This window comes from Acanthaster planci, linkage group LG02 (assembly GCF_054643075.1).
Source record: "Acanthaster planci isolate LZ-2023a linkage group LG02, COTS_SCS, whole genome shotgun sequence".
NCBI classification, from domain to species: Eukaryota; Metazoa; Echinodermata; class Asteroidea; order Valvatida; family Acanthasteridae; genus Acanthaster; species Acanthaster planci.
The window spans coordinates 17,655,783-17,679,876 of NC_141778.1; the positions used below are offsets into that span (position 1 = coordinate 17,655,783).

A 24,094-nucleotide genomic window follows, 5' to 3' on the forward strand; every position below is an offset into this window, starting at 1 on the left:
CTGTGTGGGTACCAGTGAAAATGTAATTCCTCGTCGTCCGAGGGCGCTGTGTGAACTAAACACATAGACTTGACTTAAGTCTGTTAGTATCGCTTTCGCTCAAGGTTGTATGAATCAAAGACTGACTAATTTCTGAACGTAGATTGTAGTAAGCGCATGGAAAAGAGTTCAGTATTTTTCAACATGGCAGCGTCCATGCTTGTGTTGAATTCGCGCGGTCTTTCTAAATTCAGGAAAATTTCCAGTAATCTCAAACGAATAAAACCTGAACACTTCTCTGCATGTGTACTACAGTCTAGTGTACGAAACTTCAGTGAAATTTTAGGTGGGAGAACAACCAGGATTGGATATGCATCGGGATTCTGGGGCGACACTGCTTGTGCAGGTAGGCCTAGCGCCTACGCGCAGCATATAGGCTTAACCATAGCTTAACAAATAGGGCTGTAATGGCTCTCTTTTACAATCTGTCTCTTATCTGTCGCCACCACAGCCCTACTTCAAGGCATGTCTTAAATGCCTGATATCCAAACTGCAAGATTCAGTGGTATTTGCCGTTTATGTTAACACTGCAGTCAGGGTGTTAGCATGGCCGGTCATGGTGGCGCGATGGCTGTAGGTCAGTCTATGCAATCACTCGATAGCCTGTGTGTGCTATCTTTGTCCTTTTTGCACAACTGGAAAAATTCCATCACCATAACCCTACATAGGCTTACATAACTAGCCTACATTGGTCACTTTTTACATTTCTGACATGCTTGAATCCCAATCGTGCCCAAGATTTTAAGAAAGGAGGGACATTTTGGGGGGGGGGGTAGGGGGCTAGAGATGTAGAACATGTCAAGGGACTTAATTTAGGGGTACCCCCAGAAATGTGTGATCTGACGTCCGCCTTGCTGGTCCAATTGTTCCATTTCTCCCAAGAGTTCTATGTACATGTATGGTAGCTTACATACCTTTGTACTTTGTACCAAGAAAAAACGGGCCCAAACCATGCCATTTTCAAAAAAAAAGGTGCAAATATTTCCCAATCAGCATCCAAGAGTCATGCAGTTCACATGTGTACTTACTTAGACGAGCCACAACCGAATGGTTGATTACGGCTGCAACCAATACAAGGGATATGGAAATTTGCTGCAGGCTGCAGCCGCTTTCCGTAAGTGGGTGTGTAATTCTGGTGGATGCGGACAGGCAGGAATTTTTGCTTGTCATTCCTGCCATTCGGCATCAATGATGAGGAGCCTTTTGATTGGTCAGTGTGACCCCCAGTGAGCCCCAGCCAACTGTGCGGCTAAGAATTACACTCACTCATATGGAAAGCAGCTGCAGCCAATTTCTATGTCTTTGTGTATCAATCGGAGCCGTAGTCAACCATTTGGTCATGGCTCATCTTTGCAAGTGCATATGTGAACTGCATGACTCTCGGACTCTGATCAGGAAATATTTGCACTTTTTTTTGAAAATGCTATGGTTCTGGCCCATTTTTTCTTGGTACTCAGAACAAAGGTATGTAAACTACCATACATAGAAATGTTGGGGGAAATGGAGCAGCATTTCTATGGGTACACAACTAGAATAGAATCCCTTTTCGTGCCATGTTAAACGCCATGTAGAGCCTATGGCGGAAAAGGCTCATTTTCTGTGGGAGTGGAGTGGACGTCGGACCCCACAGTTCTGGGGGTAACTTAGGGGGTAGTCCGAATAACTTGGAATCTATGACTTGCCTTTTCAAACATTAATTTGGACATGGTCGGGCGACAGTAAAGTCCAAGCACTTTCCATAGGCTTTCCATTCCATTACATTGTAATTCATTTCACTCAAAGTCAAAACTCAGAGTCAAAATTGTCAGAATTCATCCCCCCAAACAGTCCTGAAACTGTCTAACATTATTGTGCTCCTTTTGGATTCAGTGGGAATCAGAGATTACAATGGAGGTGATAAGGTGTACTCAAATATGGGATAAAAAGTGAAATTTACCATTGAAATCAGTAATGCTCATCAGCCGAGCTCAAAGTCGTCATCTTCCTCATATTGTGATTGAAACTGTATGTTAATATCCTGGAGATGACGTCGCGACGCGCCGTCCCAGCAGACCATTCACAAAAATATGCATTGTGCCTACACATGCATGCCGACAACTGTTTCCTGAAAGAAACAACGTTCGGTGGCTGTGACCGCATTGAATTGTACACTGTTTTATTTAATTTCTTCCAGCTCCACAGCTCGTTCATCATGGCCAGCTGGACTTCCTGGTGTTTGACTACCTCTCTGAGATTACCATGTCACTTCTCACAGCAGCCAAACACAAAAAACCAGTACGTTCTAATCACCTGAATCCCCTTCTCCTATTTCTCTCTGATTAATCAAGTTTTTCTTGATAATTGTTTGATCTTCAGACATCCCTCTGACACAAGCAAAATCATACTGCAACAAAATGACGGCATTTTTATCACAAAGATTAACCAAGTGTAATACGTCATTTTTGTCAAAGCAGCAATAGTGTTAAGGCATTCAGGCAGCCCACAAACATTCAATATGATATTTAAAAAAATGATATTTTAAGTGTTGTTTTGCTTCAAATTACATTGACAGCCGCTACAGGAAACAAAAGTATTCTTAGTCCCATCATTGGATTATCAAGCCCCATATAGGCTTGGCTTTACCTTCCTCAATCTTCCAAAATCCTACAAGGCTACCAGTGGACCTAGGAGGATCTTGAGGGTTCATCATTTAAAAGAAAGTGCACACAGGGAAACAATATTGTAGCGTTACTCAGGGGTTCTTATCCCTCAAGACTGCTTGACAGAATTTCTTTTCCACTGATAAAGTGAAATTGTGAACACAACAAAACAACTAATTTTTTGTTTCTCCACAGGATCTTGGTTATGCTCCAGATTTTGTTCAGGCTGCAATCGGCCCGCTGATCAATGACATCAAGAGGAAAGGCATCCGTGTGGTGAGCAACGCGGGCGGAGTCAACCCCCACGCCTGCGCTGCAGCCGTACAGGAAGCTGCCAAGAAGGCAGGGATTGAACTGAAGGTTGCCATCGTGATCGGCGATGACCTCATGAACAAGGTAAGAAGACACACTCAGTTGGGGTTGCCTGGTGATTAACACAGCTCTAATCTCCTGTTGACTGAAAAGACTAATTGCAATATCACTGGTTCATTTTGAGTTTGTGTTTTGGAGTAGATTCAAGTAACATGCATCCTGCCAAGGGATATTCATACCAAACTTATATAACTTGACTTCAGGCTGAGTAAAGAGAAACAATAGTTTCTCATCCAGGTTTTTCAGAAAAAAGGTAGAGACAGTTGTTTAACATTTTTTTAATCAAACTGTATTTTTTAAGATAGCTCACAGTTTTTTCAGACACTTTGTTTCCGATACTGTCTAAGGTAAAGGAGCTTTCTTCCATATAGCTGGATTAAAGTTTAAAGCTATGTGTTTTGTTATAAGCAAATAAGAAGTTGTAAAACAAAAATTTATAAATAGAGAAAAAATGCGGACGGGGAGAAGGAAACAGGTAAGAAAGAAGAGGTAGTTAATATCTTGACTTGCCCTTATCCCACTTTTCAGTTAAACCTCATTAAAAAGAGGTCCTTCAGGCTTGGCAAATTACCTTGTTATAACAGGAACCTTGTATTGTCAAGAATGAAAAACAAAGGATTAGGACCTAAACATTTCCTTGTTTTAAGCAGAATCTTGTATTAACAGTGCTCTTATTGACGAGATTCGACTGTAAATGCGTATCCTGTATAAATAGGAATGGAGTTACTTTTGTTTGTTGTTCAATAAGTTTTGCTTTGGATTTTTGTTCATTCTTTTCATTTGTGTTAAATATTGAAGAGGGATGAGATCATTGCATCAGGAACCACAGACATTGACTCTGGTATCCCAGCTCCAAAGAGTTTAGTCAGCATGAATGCCTACCTTGGGTAAGATGTTTTTTTGTATTCTGTTTTGCTCGGTGTCCTGTTTTGCTTCGTAAAACCTCCAATGTGCTCCCAGTTTCCCCCATTGTTCAATTTGTTTGAGTAATTCTCCCATCGAAAAAAATTTGAGCAAGGCCAGAGGTGTTGGAATTGAAGGCCTTCGAGTCACAGCTTTGAGGCAAACACTTTCAAGTCCGGGTAATGCCTCTTTTTTGTGGTCTCCTGTGTATATTGATATTAAATACATTGTTCCAATGAAATTCTTGTGTCAAATTAGATAACTGATTCCATGATTGCAACAGCTTCTTTGGGAGACATTTATCCCATTTTTAATAATGTGCATTTCTTTATAGGGCCGGTCCCATCACAAAAGCCCTTGACATGGGTGCAGAGGTCATAGTAACAGGCAGATGTGTAGACAGTGCTGTGGTCTTGGCACCACTTATGCACACTGTAAGTATTATCAATATAAAGACAAATTTATGCCAAATTGTATGCCATATTTTATACCACATTGGAAAACCATTGTGATTATTTTTCTTAGTTTGGGATTAGTCTGTTGCTGTTGAACTTTGAACTCACATTTGACAGTCTGACGTTTTTTGTATTAACAGAAAATGGAACAGCATCATGCTATTGTAATGAACGAGTGTGGTATTAAAGCAGTGCGTGTTCAAATTGAAGTGCATCAATGTTGAGAACGTCACTGCTCCCAAGGTCGACCTAATCGGGATGGCCGTATGCCTGCGAACACACTGTACATGTTAGAAACTGGCGTCATGTCATATGCTTTGCTCTCAAATTAAATGCCCTTTTATGATACAGAATTTGGGCTTTCCAACAACTAATCACAATTTTGCTGTTTTTGTCGTTGAGAAAAACCACATTTGCCACTTCTTTTAATGCCTACACAGTTTTGAAGTTTTGTAATTTTGCTTCGCATGATGTAGTTTGGCTGGGAACCAACCGACTACACACGTCTGGCATCAGCCTCCCTGGCTGGTCACATAGCTGAATGTGGGGCGCAGGCTACCGGCGGAATCTTCACCGACTGGCACCTCGTGGACGGCTGGGACAACATCGGCTTTCCCATTGTCGAGTGTGGGGCAGACGGCCGATTCGTCATCACCAAACCTCTCAACACAGGTGGGCTGGTTTCCAAGGCAACCATCGCCGAGCAGATTGTGTATGAGCTAGGCGACCCGGGGCGGTACGTACTGCCAGATGTGATATGCGACTTCAGGAATGTCACCTTACAAGAAATTGAAGGTGGGTACAAAAATTTTAGGCGTCACTCAAATTGCTGCACAGTAATACTGATCATCAGCCCTCTCTACTTCAAAATGGCACTATGAAAAATATACCTCGATTGTAATGAAGTGTGTTGTTAAACTCAAGATTCAAGTCATGGGAAACCATGGAAAAAAGGCCAATTCTATTGGCATTGTTAGCCCCAAATTCTCCAAGCTTTCCGTATTATAAAATGTCTCACATTAATAAGGCTATTTTTTTACCTTTTCACTGGGGAAGAAACTATTAGCTTTAGATATCCATTTCCAAAGAAATGTTGAAATTCCTGTTTCATATTGTGTTCTTGTGTATATTAATCTCACCTAAGCAAGTTTTTGAAAGCGCTGAGAAAGAGCTAAGCATGCAGTGCTTCAGTGAAGTCCATTGATGAATTCAAAGCATTCTGTTGTATTCTTATAGACAAATCCGACGAGATGCCATTCCAAGGGGCCATTTACACGTACGTAGCTGTCTCAACCTGAGCACGCACTTCGGCAATTGATTACTGCCTCTTGGTCAAGGAGGAATTTCACGTGTGCGCACCGCCCGTGTGCGAACAGGACGGCCCCGTAGTAACGGCCTCTAATTTTGGTCGTTGGATTTGTCTATATATTACGTTGTATTGCACATTTTCATTGTCTTCAAGTTCTACATATTTTCATGGTCTTCAAATTCAATGACTGACGGAGCTCATTACTGAGGGTCTAGAGGTTTAGACAAGATTTCAGCTCCCAACATCTGCCTATAACCCCACCTGCTTGCATCTTACAATTGACATTTCTGCATTGCCGCATACAGGTGATCCTAATGGAGCTGTGTTAGTGACAGGGGCTAGGGGCTTGCCTCCCTCGTCACAATATAAGGTACTAAACTACATGTATTTTTTTTTATTTTGTCCAGTTATTGATTAGTCCAATTGTAGATCAGTTTGTTGTATAGTTTATGCAGTACCATACCTTAAGTTAATGATTTCCTCGCTACTTTGACTGCTAGTTAGTATAAAAATTGGTCAGTAGCTTGTCCAAAGGGTGCAGTAAAGTCAAGTGTTTGCATTGTACCGGTAAGCTGTGCAGGAAAAAATGTCTGTACCCCCTTCTGCTGCACACACAACAAACAACTAGCTCACTTTCTGTGATTTAAGGGAGTTTGGTCTAGTAGCTACGTTTGCGGTTTTTGACTCATGCTCAGAGGTTCGGGGGTTTAAATCCAAATGGTGGCTGTACGTTTTAACCTAAGGTAAGCCATGCCAACTGAACCCTACTTTACCGCTCTTTGTCTTGGAGTATACACGGCATTAGCTGAGGAGCAACCTCACGATGCATTATATCTGGTTGGAAACCTTTGCCTTTCTGCTTGCTTCAGTATTTTACATTAATGGCTTGCTTATACCTTCCTGAATCCTACAGAATCCTTCCTAAAACTTCTGAGATGAATTTTGAAGAACCTAGAAGGGTTAAGGTTAAAAGATTGACTGTGATTCATTATCTGTGGTTAGGTGAGTGGTACTTACGCTGACGGCTTCAGAGCAACTGCGGTGTGCCCAGTCACTGGGCCCAATGCTGCTGAGAAAGGCAGGAAGACTGCACAGAGTATTCTTAAAAGGTAACCCAAAGTTCTCAGAAAGCTTCCTGTGTTTATCCAAAGCAATATCATGGTGCCCAGAAACCAATGAAATTTCAGCATGCACAAGACCATTGCCTGTCCTTGAATGTGGAGTTCAGTTCTTAACCTACTCTGTTGGGCTAGTTCCTAGTCGCCAGTTCGACTGTGCTTGGATTTCTTGGCTATGGCTAGAAATAGTACATGTGCCTATGGAAGCCACCAGCTGGCTGCGTCATCCTTTTCCCATAGAAATAAGTGTAATTCTCAGCTTCAGCCAACGAATTGGGACACAGCCTCAGATTTGAAACAATACGGGTAGTCCAAATGAGATGTTCAGTTTACTCAATTTGTTTTGTTCAAGGCATTATTGAAAGCGCTGTTCTCCTAATTCCAAATCCCAGAACTAGAACCATGTTCAAGCACCTCGGTCTGAAAGACTACACACAGACCAATGTCCAGATACTGGGCTCAGAGCAGACGTACGGTCCCCGCGCCAGGGATATCAACCCTAGGGAGATCGTGCTGTGGATGGCGGTGGAGCACTCCCAGCGTAACGCCCTGGAGGTGTTCTCAAGAGAAATTGCCCCTGCTGGTACAGGGATGGGTGAGCATCTTCAGGCTTGTACTCTAGCACTTCTTGAGCACTTTATTCAGTTCTTACACAACACCTACTTAAATCTAGTCATCTGATCGGTTTCTTGTCATCGATCACATGTCATTGTCTTATTCAGTATATTTGACAGTGCAGGCGTTAAACAAATCCCATTAAATAGACCTTTGAACCAGATGCATGCCCTTAGTAGGCTCCCTCGCAGCCCTTCTCAACAACGCACATGCACAGGAAAGGCACAGAATCACAATCATGGCTTATAACGTGAAAAGTTTTGAGACAGAAATTTCTTGATCATGAGATAAATTTATAAAGTAAACCAGAGACTTGTACACAAAGAGGATTCATTCGGGAATTGAATGATTGAATGTTCCATTCCACTTGAATGTTCCATTCCACTTGGCTTCACCTCATGGAATAGAACCTGTCTCCTAATGAAATTAGTCCTGATACCACTGAATTCATCAACTTTCACTGTTTGTACAATATCTTGCGTTTGTGCCTGACCTTCATCTTACCGGTATTCATGTGTATTGTCTGTTTACAGCTCCTGGTCTGACGGGCATTGCAGGGGGCAGACCAAGAGTGTAAGTGAAATGGGGGAAATCGTCAACAATTTTGAATGGCCGTATCATTTAGGGAAAATGCGGTGGCGTTTCTTATGATGCATGCTATCGTAATTTCATCTATATCTCTTGAAAGAGCTGCACTCTGTTGGACATTCTTTTGATCTGCCTTATGGACTTCTTTTTTGGGGGTTAATATAATGATCTTTATGTGAAAAAAAAATCCAAACTCTGAAATTAAAAATTTGGCCTGTGATTACAGGTCTTCAAATCGGTTGAGGCAATTGCTCTTTCAATTCAATGCAAGAATTTAGTTTCCATTGACGTCCTCAGTAATGGTTAAAAAAAAGATTCATGGTGTAAAACTACACAGAAACATTTGTTGTTATCAGGCTTCTGCTGTTCTTTTTTCCAGGTCGCCCGTCTTGAAGCTGTTTTCATTCCTGTATCCAAAAGACCAAATAGAGGTAAAACAAATCCTGCGTTAGTTCATAACAGACTTGCAATACTCCCAGGGATCTACTGATTTCCTTTTTCCACTGTTTATTAGGTACTGAAACTTTTCAAAATAGATGGAAGTCAAACAGCCATTTGTGTCCTTTCTACTTTATATCAGCCAGTAGTATTTTGGAGACACTCCTGTGGGAATAAATCAACGGGGACCCATATTCAGAGAGTTTTTAGGCAGAAATTCTCTGAAATGGTTGCTAAGCAGATTTATTTGCTGAGAATAAAACTGACTGGGAGCCAGTGAGAAACAGCATACAATGCCAGGATTTTGGGTTGGTATTTGGTGTCCACAACATCCCCGCTAAGCATATATTTTCCACGGACTTGGCTTGGCATGGGCTCGACTTCAACTTACTGGTAACTTGCCTAATTTATTCTACCTCCTTGTCGAACAGGCTAAGGTACATCTGGATGGTAAGGAAGAGAGTATCAAGGCATCAACCACCGATGCCTCCCAAGACGCACAACCAGCTGAGGAGACAGGAGCACCAGCTGAGGAGGTACTTGAAGGGGGAAGTCACAGCTTCAGCCTGGAGGAACTGGCCTACACAAGGAGTGGGGATAAGGGAAACAATGCAACGATAGGTACAGTCTTTAGTCAGTGTTACGTTGGTTGGTTGGTTGTTTTTCTGTGGTTTTATTACGTATTTTAAGAAACCTCAAGTCAGTCAATGTAAAATTGAACTTTTTGACTTGTGACATGTATGGCACATTAGGTTTACTTTTAGAAAAGATGTTTAAGATTTTAAAATAATAATAAATTCAATACTCGGCAATATCATGACAACAGCCACAGGCAAAATAAGCATCAGTTCACACTCTGTAAATTTAAAGGTGGTTGCTGCTAAAGTGAAATCTTGACAAGAAGCAAACAAAATGATGTGTAACTCAAAGTTCCATCGATTTTTTTCTCTATATACTTTCTCCCCTGCTGTAGGAGTCATAGCCAGGCATGCGTCCTATGTACCATACCTAAGGAAGGCACTTACACCAGCCGCGGTGCAAGAATATTTCCTGCATCTTATAGATCCCAATACTCCCAACCCTGTATCAAGGTAACAAGTTTTGCCCTTAATGAATTTGCAATGGGAATATTTTTTGTAGTATTGTATAATTTGTCAACTATTTCACTTTTATTAATAGTGCTTTAGCAGCACAAATGACGTTTTCAATATCAAAAAACAAGGAATAAAGATGTCTTACTTTCGAAATCTTCCAGTTACGTGAATGTTATTTCCAAGGATGGGTTTTTTGCCGGGGAGATGTTAATTAATTTTAGATTTTTGCTCTGCTTGACGTGTATTATAACATTGTATACTCAGTGTTTGCCTTCAAAGGCTTGTGAAAAAAAAACACAAGCATACTCGGGTGGGACTCAAACCCACGACTTCCTGCTTACTAGTGCAGTCAAGCAGGAAGTCTTGGGTTCGAGTCCCACCTGCTGCAAAAATCTAAAATTAATTAAGTGAATGTTGTCAAGATTTTGTTCAATTTTAGCAACATTTGGCTGTTACAAAGCAGCTATTTTTTGCTTTGTATTTTGCATGGTTTTGAGAACACTTAAACATGTCCAATTCAGGCACAACACCTTTGTAACCTTGCAGAAATCAGGATGCTAAACCTTCAAATTAATGCAACAGAGACCTTACTCTATGAACAACAGACATAAACACTTGAGTACAGCTGAATTTTTTTTGGCCATGCTCCAAGACTTTCTTCTCATGTGATGATACTGTGCTTTGTGCACATTCAGTTGAAAAAAGCTGACCAACACATGCAATGGGTCCTTCATTGGCACCCATGCAACTGACAGTCTTGTATCATTTTTTGGAATAACCATCTGCTCCATCTTTGCCTCAGATATGAACTTCCTGGCATCAACGGTTTCAGCTTCCTGTTGAGGAACTCTCTGGGGGGCGGGGGTGTGGCTTCCTTAAGGAGTGACCCACAGGTCTGTAGCTTGGTTTCCATGATCATATTCATCATCTGTCGTATTCTTGCTATGACTAGACAAGATCAAGCACACCAGTCAAAACTTTGAGGGCACTCCTGTTTACTTATGGGAACCCTAACACCTCATTTGAGATTATTGCCTGCTGTAAGCACAAACTCTTACCTTTGTTAACCCTGGCAGGAAGAGGTTTGTGGCCTGTCTATCACAGAACCATCACAAGGTCATAAAAAGCTATCTAGCCTCAAGTCAAGTCACAGGCTACTCAAATGAACAGTTACACAGGCATTTCTTGTTATTGTACACCCCTGTGACTCACGAGTGGACTCGTGTATTGAGTTGCAGTGTACTGCTACCAGACTTGGGGCGGACTCATGATAAAAACCGGTTTTTACAGAACCATGATCTGTTTTGTTCCAAAAGAGATTTGGGCTGTTAGATCTCTTCTCTTTGTAGTCCATTTTGTGGGTAAAATGAGTTACAGTTCCTTTTTGCCTTGAGCTTAATATCTCTCAACCTGTCAAACTGTTGAAGAGGATGTCGTAATAAACTTGTTTCTTGATTCTTTCCTCACAACAGGGCAAGGGCTACGGGCAGATGTTGCTTGATTTCCAGATCACCAATGTCCCAGATCTTCTTTCTCTGGCCAAGAAGTCATCATGAAATGGCAAACATTAAATTGGAGATGTGAAGGAGAAAAGAACTAAACAGTTGAAGGGACTGGCATTTCATCCTTAAGAATCTTGGAATAGTCGTCCAAGTTTTGTGAAAATGACAAAGTTGCTAAAATGCTGGCAAAATTGAGAAAAGAGACAATTGCACTGCAGATTCAATTGATTTGTTAAGAGTCTGCATCAGTCAGAGGATGCAGGTTTAAAAACTAAAGTTTTAACAAGACAACAAGACTGTGAAGCTAACTTAATAGAGAACAGGATTTACGACTTATCTGGGTCACTTCAACTGCTCAAAAATGGTTGGTGGGAAAGGTGTATTGGCTGGAGGATGTGTAGAGATTGTCCCTTTTTTGTTCTGGTGACTGGAACGTAGACTGCAGGGTATTAAGAAATGGCTCTGATCATTGTACAGTATTTGAGGTGATCAAGTCTGCCGTCTGTTTATAAAATTTGGATTGTCATTTAATTTGCCTTAATTTCACAGCTACAGAGACATATTTGTACATATCAGATTTTCACAGCATGAGCACAGATCAGCGGAAGATGAGATTTTGTGTACTTGGACTTTTTGTTTTCGGTTTGGTTTTTTTTTTTTTAAGAGAACTACAGTCAGAAAATCCTCAGTCAGTCGTTGATCTGCTATATGCAATGTGCTTTTATGGAGTCAAATAATTAGCCAACCTAAATATTGAGACATAAGCATAAAAAAACGATTTACAGGTTTGAAATTGACTGGAACAAGCCCGTCCAATTTCCTATGCAGAGGCTTACTGGCTTTTAGTTTGAGTATGTCAACATTTTACCATTTTCTTTGTATGGAGGAATTTGGATAACTGTCAGAGAATCATGCAGGCAGTGTTTATTTATTTTGAATAAAATGTTCAAAATCATTTCATGTGAACATACCTGTTGTGTGGCTCATTAGTGCTTGCTGCAATATGTCATAATGGGCAACCATTCTAAATAGCTGTAAAGTCACCTTGAATATTTTTGCATTGTATGTAACTGTGTATTCTGTTCCCAAGTTGCTTTTGATACCTTTTCATACCTTTATCACAGATCAGAGTTTGGGAAGAATATGAATGATTAAATATATGAGGAGAGAAATTAATTACAAAGGATTTGCATGGTGCAGTTTCCTTGGCATTCGGGAGATCTTATGTGGTTGTGAGATTGCAAGAGCATGCTGGGCTGCTCAGGTTGGGAAAAGGGGAATGGGTGGTCTGATGTGAAGTTGTGTGAGTTTTTTGATGCGGTGGGAGTTGCCAAGGACTTGGGGGTGTTTAAAGGGTAGGATCGGTGAGTTTTTTTAGACTAAACTTTTTGATCACTTTATACTGTTCTTTAATGTATGAATATTATTTGGCATCCGTTTGGGGTTAACTGAATTGAAAATGCACTTTTTAAACGTTCAACACTCTCCCTGCTGAGGGCGCTGTTGCTGTGGTGTCATACAGGGAAGGTACTTTTCAGTGCATAGGCTTGCTTCAAAATTGTGAATCCAGAGCTTACTCGGTGAAAACATTCCTGGGAAAGGGTTGCTTGTTTGCTTATTACTACATGTGCTTACACAGCAATGAATCATCGAAGGGAAATTTAGCCCAGCAAAATCTTTTTTTAAAAATTAAGCAATTCATTTATGCACAAACCAGTGTAACAATTTTGCTCATGAATATAGAAATCACCATTGGCATAATAATCAAAAGACAGCAAAATACCTTCAGAAATAGTGAAAATAAAAGCTGAACATGACGTCACCTGGGACAAAAAGGTGCATTTTGGAAGTTTGTATAAAAAGAATTGTATTGCAGTGCCCCTATAAAGGGTCCATTCGATGAATTGTTCTGTGTGTGCAAACTATTTGACAACCTGATAAGTGCATGCACTGACCTATTGCCATAAACTTACCCGCAATAATTCGCAAAAATTGTGGCAGTTTTTTTGTTAGGATTTTTTATATGCCGTCACATTTTTGTTGATGAATGTGGAAATTCGTATCAGCATATACCAAAAAAGCGCTAGAATACCTACCTCTTAAAAATAAACAATAGCGTTAATTGAAACGCCAAAATGTCCAGTTTCAGAGCGCGTAAGTAAAATGATTGCATTATCGTTTGGCACAGACAATTCACCAGAAGAGACATCTGTCTTCAATAAAAGTACCAATTTTATTCTTGCATCCTATTTCTGAAACTGAAGTTTTGGAATGGTTGAGAAAACTTGAAAATTTGAACTCTGCCAATAATAAAACTTGATTGATGTTCAAAACAAGAACAATTTTTATACCCATGACGATTCTTAATATTGGAGCACCCTATTATTAAATGTATAGAATGCCGTGTTTCCCGCCTTTTTATTGCCGGTTAGTTGCCCACATTGTACAGATAATTGCAGGAATAATCTATAATTAGTCTTCCGACACAACCCAACAAGGAAGTAATTTTTTTTCCTGTTCTGACCATTTGCCTAAGCCGTTACGTAAGTGCTTAGGAAAAAACTTATTTACAATAAGAGCGTAGCGGAAATGTGCAATTGTAGATGAATAATCTCTCCGTTGTCCCGAACGAACGTTTGGTGGGATAAACCAAATCATTCCATCAGTACATTTGATCAGACGTAGGTGCATCTTTGTGATCAAACTGCTCAACTTTTCCAAGATGAAGAACAGCCTGCTCATCATTACCTTCTGCGCTCTGGTTGTACTGGTCCCGGTTGCCGACGTGTTTCCCTCGGGGGCGGCATCCCAGGCGTGCGTGACGATGGCCCCGAGACATCGTAGCACCACCGACCCGGACCTAGTGATAGCGCCTCAGGAGTCTATCAGTCCGTACAGCATCGTGGCTGAGGGGACAACGTATACCCCAGGCGGAACAGTCTCTGGTGAGTCAAAAAGGACGAGTGATCAGGCAATAATCTCTGTGTCTTCAGTGCCTCGTAACTGGTTGATTGGTTTAGGGACCTTGCTTGTTTTTGTTTGTGTTTATTTGTCTGCGTTATTTGGATCACTCGGTCGGTTGCCTCGGTCGGTTGGTTGGTCAGTCATTTTGTTTGGTCCGCGATGGGGTATTCGGTGGTTGGGCAAACCATAACAACTTCTGTATCAAAACCTGAATTATTTTTACTTTTTGCAAACGCCATCTTCCGTAAAGAGGCCATCTCGTAGTTTGCTCTCAGGCCCAATACAATTCGGTGTCTTGATAACTTCCTTTGTAGTTTCTATACTCGCCAAGACTCGAGACATCACCTTCCAAGGATTCCTCATCCAGGCCCGCACCGTAGGCAGCCCACTACCCGTTGGCAGCTTCCTGGCCGGTACTGACGGAGCCAGCAAGCTACTCTCCTGTAACGCCACTGGGGATTCCATCACCCACACCGGGCCCGAGGAGAAACAGTCCGGCATGTCCTTCACTTGGCAGGCGCCCGCGGCGAGCGTTGGGAAAATCCAGTTTATGTGAGTCTAACTGAATAGAGGAATCACTTTATCGTTCCCCGATACGCACTGAGGGAACAAAAGTTCACAAAAACCAACGTCTTCCACGATGGAAATTGGAAAGTTGGATGCAGGCGAGTAAAGTGTCTGAAATAACTGTTTACTCTGCAGACGTATGACCAGATGAAATTGAACAAAAAGGAAGCCCTGACCAATATTAATTTTGTTCGAGAGTTGAGCAAATGACATATAAAAAAATTAGTCATATGAGTGTGCAATTTAGGTTAGTCGGGTGTCGATGACTTACTAAAACCAAGACAGGGCAAACTTGAGTCAACAGTGACTGACTTTGGTCAAATTTGACTAATGTTTGACTTATCCTTGTCTTATGTTCGTCATTGGCCTGTCCGATTAATTTAAATTGGTCGTTTTAGACAAAGATCTGGACCAACTAGTCAAAAATGATTCAAATTCGAAAAAGTTGGCACATTTTTAATGTGTGATTAATCGTTGTTCTCATTTTATTCTTAACGATCTAGCCTGGCTGCTGTGAAGAATCACGACGTGTACTGGGTGAGAATGGAATCGAATACACTCTCTGCATCGGGTATGTATCAGGACCTATAGGGGTTAAGTTGGATTTGGGTGGGTGGGTGAGTGTTGGGGGCACCCTTGAAGGTCACGTGTCATAACCACGAAAACAGGACTATAAGCCAAAATATATTCCATTATATGCGTCCTTATTCGCGCCAAACCTCAGGCCCTTCCGATCCCTATAACTCCTGCAAGGATGAGACGTCTGAATGAGCTGGCCGCGGCAAGGAGTAACCATCACTGTAGATTGTCGTTCCACGTACTTGAACGTCTTTTTCGAGTCGCCGCCTTGACCTTCGGACGTAGTCTTTCCTGCTCAGATCATGCAATATATAAACCCGAATGTATCAAAGCCGATGTTATACCTAAACGCACTTTTGAAGCTTTTCCGTAATTTTAAATGTTGAAATTCGTTAATTAAGACTGTCGAATTCTGTTTGTTTTCAGCTTCCCTGTCTGCCAGCATGCCCATGTTCTGCTTCCTTCTTGCAGTAACCATGGCGACAAACAGCCTATGAGTTGATTGGTGTGTCCAACCTCTTTCCTTTTCCTAATCACAAAAACTTCCACTTTTTTAGACTCAGCAGTTTGATTCATAAATAGCTTACAATCGAATATTCACATTATTTCCTAGAAGCACGGGTTTTATTTATTTCAGAAATTCGTTAGATGCGTTACTGATGCCTATTTTTTTTAAAAGTATTTTAGACTAAAAAGAGATGTTATACGTGTTGATGTGTTTCTAATAAAAAACAAACAAACAAACAAACAAACAAACAAAAACACTGGATTTTGAATCTTTGGCAATCAAAAGGCTTAACAGTGTCCTTTGTAAGAATTATCTTTTTTTGCCTATAAAAGAAAATGAGCACTTAACTGTGACGAAAATGCAGGCGACAACTATGAAAAAGAAACCCCAGTATTGGAACAAACTCGAAAAAATATGCAAGAATTTAAACTGGACTCCTTTTTTGTTGAAATCGGTCGTAAAAACCCTATATCCCTTTCTTGATTTTGCAAGAGATATGATACTCAAGTTCAAAGAGTCGATGACCCTTTAGGGTGCAGTGGAAAATTCTCCGCCAGGCGGAGGCGCACAAAAAGTATCCCCGGAGATTGTTTCAAAAAAGAGGGGTCTGTTTTGGCCAAGAATCTCTGTAGATTCAGGGGCACCCATCTGGGGGCAAAGCAGACAAAAATGGGACTGAAAATTAGTCAGAAGAGCCCGATGAAGGTGAGGGATGTCATTTGAAAAATGGCCGCTGGGAGGGCTTGGCAACATTCACTTTTGGGGGGATGAGTTTGTTTTGGGCGGATAATTAAAAAATTCATTGGTTAACCTACTAAAAATTGAAAATCAAATGAAATCTGAAGGACCACACAACACATTGTTTTTTTGTTTGAGACGCCTCAGGGACCTCATTTGCCTGCCATGGGGCTCCAAACTTGGTTGATTTTACACTATTTTCAATGGAGCTTGAATTGGTTCAGTGCACCCTTCAACAAAATGAAGCTGTTTCTATAATACCCCCTCCTTCTTAATAAGGCGCCGGCACGGCGGCACGCGCACGACCACAAACTTGTCATAGCGCCCTCATCGGCATAGCGTAATGTCTAAATATAGACAAAATGGCTACGGCAATGGACGTAGACCCTCCATCATCTAGCTCTGGAAGCAGCGGTAAAGGAGAGAAGAAACGGTTTGAAGTAAAAAAGGTGTGGTTTAACTTAAAATTGAGAGATCTGAGAATAATATGTACCCACAATTTGAGTTCACACACGAGCGAAACCGATTGAAATTTTGGTCTGAACTGGCACGTTTTATGTGTGTTCAACATTCATTGTCTGACAGACCACCTCCATGCGGTCAACACAACGTCAACACGCGTCAACACATGATAGTAACGTCAACACACCCAAATCACGTTCTAAGTTAACAGAAACGCAATTCGATAGCAATATAATGCCTAAAATACAATTTGGCTAACAACAGTGAGCGATATTTGGGGGGGAAAGCCGTTTTACTTCACGAAAATAACACCCTCCGCACAGCCTTGAAAGACGGTAGCCATGTTGCCTCTCGGTCAGACGGACTAGCCATACCATTACGCTACAGGGGGTCACCTTTATACAGTAAACCATGGTATGGTCCAAACGCCGTGAGAAAGCAAGATGGCGGCGCTGCTCAGAGACAATTTTTTTTGCGTGAAAAACTCCCTTGAAATGCAGTGAAATATAAACTTGATTATATAGAAATTATTTCTAAGCGTATACATTGCAGTTCGATATGTCTATTTTCTGTTTTCAATGCATTTTGTAAGTGTTGGCGGTGTGTTGACGTTACTATCAATGTGTTGACGCGTGTTGACGGTATGTTGATGCTGATTAGTACGACCTCCTCCATGGACAGACAAACAATGTCATCATGACATGTTGAATGCTGGTCAACTCGTATGCCGACAAACTCGTAATAATAACGTAGGTCTATGTTGACCAACTCGTACGGCAACCAACTTGTGCACCGACCAATTCATACTTCGCAATGTGACACTCTGTAACCGAACTCTGAAGTCAAGTGACCGGAAAACATTAAAAAGTGCTCTTTTCAGAACTACAATACAAATTCAATTAAAAAAATAAGGCCTAGGCCTAAGCGTAATCCATTTTCAAAGAATGGGGTAGCGCGGAAATCCGGGAGTTTTGCAAAATAGGAGATAGCAACCAATGAAAAAACTGTAACGAACATGCGCGTGCGTACTGATCAAAGAAATGGGGGATTGTTGTAAATTTGGGGACCCTGTTCCTACAATATAAGAGAGAGCTTGCTGGGTTCGGTGCAACAGCTGAAAAAACTGTGAAATATGAAAGGCCAGGAGCTGTTTTTAGCTTCTGGGCAAACGAGCTTAATGTCGACCCCTGCAAGGTAATTAGTCAAGAAGCGTAAATACAAGGCAGAGGCTCACATTTTACAATGTTGGCTTGTCATTGATAAGTTACCAGCTTAATAACAGCATTGATACACAACAGCAACACAAATGAGGCTTGAAGTAATCTGTGAAGGCTGAACGTGCATGGAGCCCTCAAGTGATGGAGAACCATGGCTGGTCACTATACAGTGTAGCAAATACTGGTATCTCTCTGTGGGAAAGAATTATCTGTCCATCATGACACCCAAGTTTTATAAACATCAAGTTTTGAAATTATGGCTCCAAACAAAGTTTTCTTCAGACAATGCCAGTTTTTCCTAGTAGACTGTCGTCAGTGGACTTTGTTACGTTTGGTGGACAGTACAGTGTGGCCAGAAAAAGAAACATTGCCATGGAAAACAGCCAACTAAATTTGTCAGTGCCTTGATCTCATGAACGCTATGATTCCGCTGACTTCTTTTTGTAAAGTGTACATTGCACAATTGCAGACTACATACCCACTCACGTAACCCACCTTGAAGCCAGCTACGGCATTACACTCGACTGCCTACGGGTAGTAAATCTGTCATTCTCGATGTTTGTGGGTGGGGGGCGTTTGTATGTGTATACATCTCACTGGGAATTACTCCAGCATTAGGAGGAGTGTAGACATTGCCTGGCAAAGCCTATATAGAATTTGCCAGAATATGCTTACAAGTCATTTATGTTATGGACACACAAAAATTCCATCATGTGTATGTGCTATCCAGTTTGAAAGATAGGAGAAAAGCTAACTGGGAAATAGGACTAGGATCCTAATTTTCTGTGGTTTAGTTATTGCTTGCAACACATTTTATTTGCCAGAATGTTGTGACCTGATTTTTGCAGAAATTTAGTGCGAGTTGAATTTCTTCAAAATTGAAATGGACCACAGGCCAGTACCTCTTTAGTTTTATTACTGTAGACTAGAAGCCCGACTCAATAACAAAAGCGTGTACAAGTACAGTACTTTCTTGAAGATGAGGTAGCACACTTGCCTGTCATAGATGTGGGTGTACTTTTATCTCAAAGATATCCATACCTACACAGTTTCTTTGTAGCAATACTGTTCTTCAGGTGTTCAATAGCGTGGATGTTTGTGTTATGTTCAGATTGTCTTGGGGGTTGATCATGTTGCCAAGCCGTCTTTTCATGGCTGTTGGTGATGGGATATCAAAGTGCTGTCCACGTAAAATGACCTGAATCTTCAACAGATGGATAGTCGGCAGTGTATTGATGTGTAGAAGGTTGTCCACTTCAGCCATCAGGATTCTTTCAAACCACAACATTTTTACATTGCTTTTCCTTCTTGAATGTCTGACTTCCAAATCCTAAAAAGTTGAGAAATTTCTTGGTTGTACATCAGTAGAAATTTTAACATTTTGCTATGTTTCGTTTGAAGTGGAATGCTGTTGCACTCTGGGCATGGGACATCGTGGTCGACAATTGCGCCATCTGTAGAAATCACATCATGGATTTATGTGAGTTGTCGCTTCTATGATGGATGTGCTTTTTCGCAAATAACTGAAGCTGGAAATTCAGCCTTCATTTGTCAAACACAATCAGCAGGCTGATAGCATGAATAAAATATGTCTTTTTTGTGAGCTAATCAACTGTCAGCCTTTGAGAACAAAGCAGTGGGCCTAAAAACTCACTATTCAAGCTTCTGTGCTGTCTGCGTGGTTTTACAATAATGGATCTTTCCACGGTTCATTTGATCTGTTGCTAGGAAAGATCTTTTAATTTGAGCAAAACTGTGAATTCTACAGTAGTGCTTACAATAAAATTTTAAACCCTGAAAGTAATTTGCGTCTGGTCTTGTGCCAAGCTGCAGACATGGACCTTACGATCCCATATCCATCGAAATCTAGTCTCCAATCGTGCAGTATTCTGGAGAGTTCCAAAGTGTATTACTTGAGGTTTGGGTGTCCCAATTCTAGTCATGGACAAAAAATGTGCCGCTCTTGCCATCAAGTGTTGCATTTTGGGAGAGTAAGATTTGTACATGTAGTTTAAAAAAAAATTCCAAAGGTCTTGAAGTAACCCTAACTTTCCAGATCCTTCAAAATCCACCAGGAGATTTTGGAAGATTTCCAGAGGGAAAGTTAAACTACCAAGACTCTGGCCAAGGTTCTTGCTGTCACTTGCAATTGTCAAATAGGGAATATTAACTAACATTGGTCATAATACTGAAAAGGAAAATCTATTAACACTATACATAAAGCAAGTGAGCATGTAAAAACATACAGTTACCTCAAACTGAAATTTAGCAGCTAGAATTGGTCTCCAGGAAGAGGATAGATTTTTGAAGCTTCAGGAAGGCAGAGTGCAGGCACATTTTCTTTGCATGGAGATGGCTCTTTAACCCTAACAGTCCCAAATCATCTGATTTCAATAGGATTTTACATGCGGCCTAGGGAGTTAGGGCTAAAGTTGAAGGATGAAGAGGAATCAGTCTATGTAATGATGATGATGTCGTGCTTTGTTTACACGTACATGCACATATTCCTACTGAGCTTTGTCATCCCCGGAGACAGTGTGCATGTGTAAACCAAGCTTAACATCATTGGTGTATGTATAGGCGTGTTGATTTCTTGCACAGTGTTGGATTTCAGTGTCCACTGGACATAGCAGAAATGACAAGGGAGTTAAGGCACCTTTCCATATGTGTGTCTTTGGGTGCGTTACGTACACAATGCGTTCAGGCATTTCACTTTCACGGACACAAATGCCAACTCCATTAACAGAACACATGAGCGCATTGCGTTCAAAATCACCCAGGGAGCGATTTTGACGGATACGCAACGCTTGGTGCAAGTGTTGACGTGCATATTGGAAAGGCGCCTTTAGGATTCAAGAAAATCTAGGATTGAAGTTTTTGAGTGTGATTGTGTTGAACAGGTATAGAGTGTCAAGCCAACCAGGCATCGGCAACATCAGAAGAATGTACAGTAGCCTGGGGAGTGTGTAATGTATGTATCCGTTTTGTGGCGGTCTGTTACAAAATTTTATGTCATTTAGGCCGGGGAAAAAGGAGTGACAGTTGATTATAATGCAAAGGCACTTCAGCATTTGAAGATCAAGCTAAAGTTTAACACTTGGAGTCTGAAACCAAAATTGATGAAGATGGTGAGATGACCTTGCAACATGTAGAACCAGTTTTGCTAACAGGTGGATGACTGAATGACTTCAGAAAGCTTTGAAACACTCTAGAACGGCTAGAAAATTGTAAATAACAGTTCATTTACTTGGAGGGACCCCTCCAAAATGTGTCCAGTTGCTGCAAAATGGGCCACTCACCCAAGTTCTACCTGTAACTTATAATGTCTGTCAGATAATTGCTAGGGGAGAAAAGGCTGAATTACATATAGGGACTTGAAAGAACTAGCACTTTTCCAGAACTTGGAGGGTTGATGATTTCCATTTGACCAGTTTGTTGTGTTCAAGCAAGACCGATCAGATGTTAACCCAATCAGATTCCCTTAGTGGATATGAAAACCAAAGCAGTGACTAGTTCCAGAACAGCATTTTTGTGTTCATTTAAGCTGCATTGCTGATATGGCCAGCAGTCTTACTCTTATCTTGTAATCTTTGCCCCAAGCCTGAGCACACAAGGGCTTAATGGTTACTGACTGGCCCCATAATCTGAATTATTTTGTCATATTAAGGAGACTTTCTCTCCGATGTGATTTCAGCACGCTTTCCATTTCCATTGTATCTCTCGCTGGCTGAAGACGAGACAAGTCTGCCCACTGGATAATCGTGAATGGGAGTTTCAAAAGTGAGTATTCTGAGAAAGCCCAAAATATTTCCTTATGTTGACATAATCCAGAGGTCATAGTTAAACTCTCATTCCTACAAATATAAAGCAATTATATTGTATAAATCCACATTGATGCAGTTTGGGATGTGGTGTTGCCCAGTAACTCAGATTAATCAGTTTCATTTTGTTGACTAAATTTTGTTTCTTAGTAGCAGTATTATTTCATTTGCTGCTACTACACTAAAATATGCTTAATAGTACATTCAGAAAGGCAAAATACAAAAGAACATACAAATAATAAACAAAGGACAAACGTTTGCCCGATTTGAGCAAGGGATGACAAAAGTGATAATAGATAACTACAGTCTGTAGACCTGCCACCTCTCATGTTGACAAATGAAACAATATAATTAATAATAATTGGATAACTGGATAGAGCAAAAAAGTCGTCATTGCGTGACAGTTACCGAAGAACAGGTGGATATTGCATAAAGAAAGCAAACATCAGTTCAGCCTTTAAATTGACAAGGTTTTAACCTGTACCAGTGTCATTTTGAATGAGATAACTAGAGACCTATTAATAGTTGATTTTTACATTTTCCTCTCTGTTGCAGGTATGGTCGTTAGCATCTTCAAAACAAACTAGGCTTGTCAAGTACATTTTTTTTTTAATGAAAGGTTTCAACTTTAAAATTTAGCATATAGTAAACTATCGTGCAGCGCTCCTGACGTCAGCAAGTTCAGTTTCGCCATAAAATTTAATATAATGAGAAAAAGTCATTTGCTACTGATGTCATTTGCTACTGATGCAATTTGCTGTAGTGCGTAGGCACTGTCACACATTTCCATGTAATTTGTCTCGTTGTCATGGTGACACAATTTATTGCCAGACAAATTGCTCGCCAAATGTCAACATGCAGGATAGCAGTGAAGAATCCATGGTAAGTTGGTTATGCATTCTGGGCATCAACCAATATTTTGGAAGTTGAGTCCATTTTTATTGACCATGAATATTGGGCAAGGATTGCATTTAATGTAACACAGCAAGGTTTTCTGCTTATGTTTAGGATGCTAGTTGAAGGCAGGGGCTAATATCATCAGGAGAGGAATGCATGTTGAATGATTTTCATGAGAGAGATTCAAGGAATTGAAACACTCCATCCCCAGCTTTATCTTTCACCTCCATTTCTTAGAATTTCAATCTCAAAGTTGCAGACCTCGGACCTGTAAGAAATTCTTGGGGTGGATTTTTCTCTTCTGAAACAGAGTGTACATTATTTAGTGTGGGGCATCTTTAAATTCAGTTTTTCTCTGTCAGTAAACTTGTTTGACTCCTGTAGAAAATGTGGAACAAGTTCCAATTCCATGCAACACAAAACAGGTAGAATTCTGATTGAATCCTCTTTTATGTTGAAAAGGCAGTGAAAGAAAAAGCTTCAGACCGGAAGTTTCATTCTTTCTTTGGGTGGTTTTTAAGTAATCCAGTTTAATGTGGCACGTCTCCTTTTCTTGTTTGTAAGGAGCAGTGTTTCCAGGTTTATCTGCAAGATAAGATTCCTTCAGGAGCATGTCACTGAAGGCCAGTCTGATGTCCCAGGACATACACCGTACTTACCACATTTGAAGCAAGATATGGGACTTAAGGAACCCCCCCCCACCTTTGTGTTGGTCATTATTTGATCGGAATCTCAGAAATTCTTTACAGACTTCTGGGGGGATGTGTTAGGTAACAATAGTCTAGAGTGTGTATAGGGATTGGACAGGTAAGGGGGAGGGGTTACCTCTCCATCCCATATCTTGCCTGGTATAACTTACCATGTTTGGTTTGGGATTTTACACCCATAATATCCCAGTGATGGCTACTTCAGAAGAGCACTGCGATCTGTGAATACATGTACTTGTAACGTGTTTTCAAAAAAGTTTAAATTATTTGGTTGGAATAAATAAGAGTTTGTTGTGTCAGGCGACTTTTCTGTGTGTGCACTTTTCTGTTGAATATTTGTTAGATATTAAAAAAAATGTACTTTAACCTTGTCTATTTAATTTGCTCTATATGAAGAAAGTCCAAGGGATGTGACTGACTTGTGATTATAAAATGAATTCAGTGAGTTGGCTGGCACCTGAACAGATGTTTTGGCAGACCGGGGTGGGGAGGCAGGAGTCTATATCCCAAAGATTTGGGGTTGGGGTAAAAGTAAGATCATTTTTTAGGGGACTTCTGATTT

At 40.8% G+C, this 24,094-nt stretch overlaps 3 protein-coding genes across 3 annotated transcripts; all 3 read left to right on the forward strand.

The window, feature by feature from the left end:
* The first annotated feature begins 129 nt into the window (after positions 1-129).
* LOC147799970 (uncharacterized) lies at positions 130-12,258 on the forward strand. Its single transcript, XM_087133701.1, has 15 exons — positions 130-385; positions 2,213-2,313; positions 2,874-3,074; positions 3,849-3,937; positions 4,288-4,387; positions 4,885-5,203; positions 6,023-6,087; positions 6,720-6,826; positions 7,228-7,430; positions 7,984-8,023; positions 8,418-8,469; positions 8,908-9,097; positions 9,450-9,567; positions 10,373-10,463; positions 11,043-12,258. The coding sequence occupies exons 1-15, from the start codon at positions 157-159 to the stop codon at positions 11,124-11,126; spliced, it is 1,989 nt and encodes a 662-aa protein (XP_086989827.1). The 5' UTR covers positions 130-156; the 3' UTR covers positions 11,127-12,258.
* A 1,408-nt stretch (positions 12,259-13,666) lies between these two features.
* Positions 13,667-15,698, forward strand: LOC147799971 (putative defense protein 1). The gene is made up of 4 exons (XM_087133680.1): positions 13,667-14,017; positions 14,351-14,588; positions 15,107-15,174; positions 15,609-15,698. Exons 1-4 carry the CDS (start codon positions 13,795-13,797, stop codon positions 15,677-15,679), a joined length of 600 nt encoding a protein of 199 aa, XP_086989806.1. The 5' UTR covers positions 13,667-13,794; the 3' UTR covers positions 15,680-15,698.
* A 1,047-nt stretch (positions 15,699-16,745) lies between these two features.
* LOC147799972 (E3 ubiquitin-protein ligase RBX1) lies at positions 16,746-22,665 on the forward strand. The gene is made up of 5 exons (XM_087133392.1): positions 16,746-16,877; positions 19,509-19,587; positions 21,008-21,078; positions 21,802-21,887; positions 22,484-22,665. The coding sequence occupies exons 1-5, from the start codon at positions 16,791-16,793 to the stop codon at positions 22,494-22,496; spliced, it is 336 nt and encodes a 111-aa protein (XP_086989518.1). The 5' UTR covers positions 16,746-16,790; the 3' UTR covers positions 22,497-22,665.
* The last annotated feature ends 1,429 nt before the right edge of the window (positions 22,666-24,094 follow it).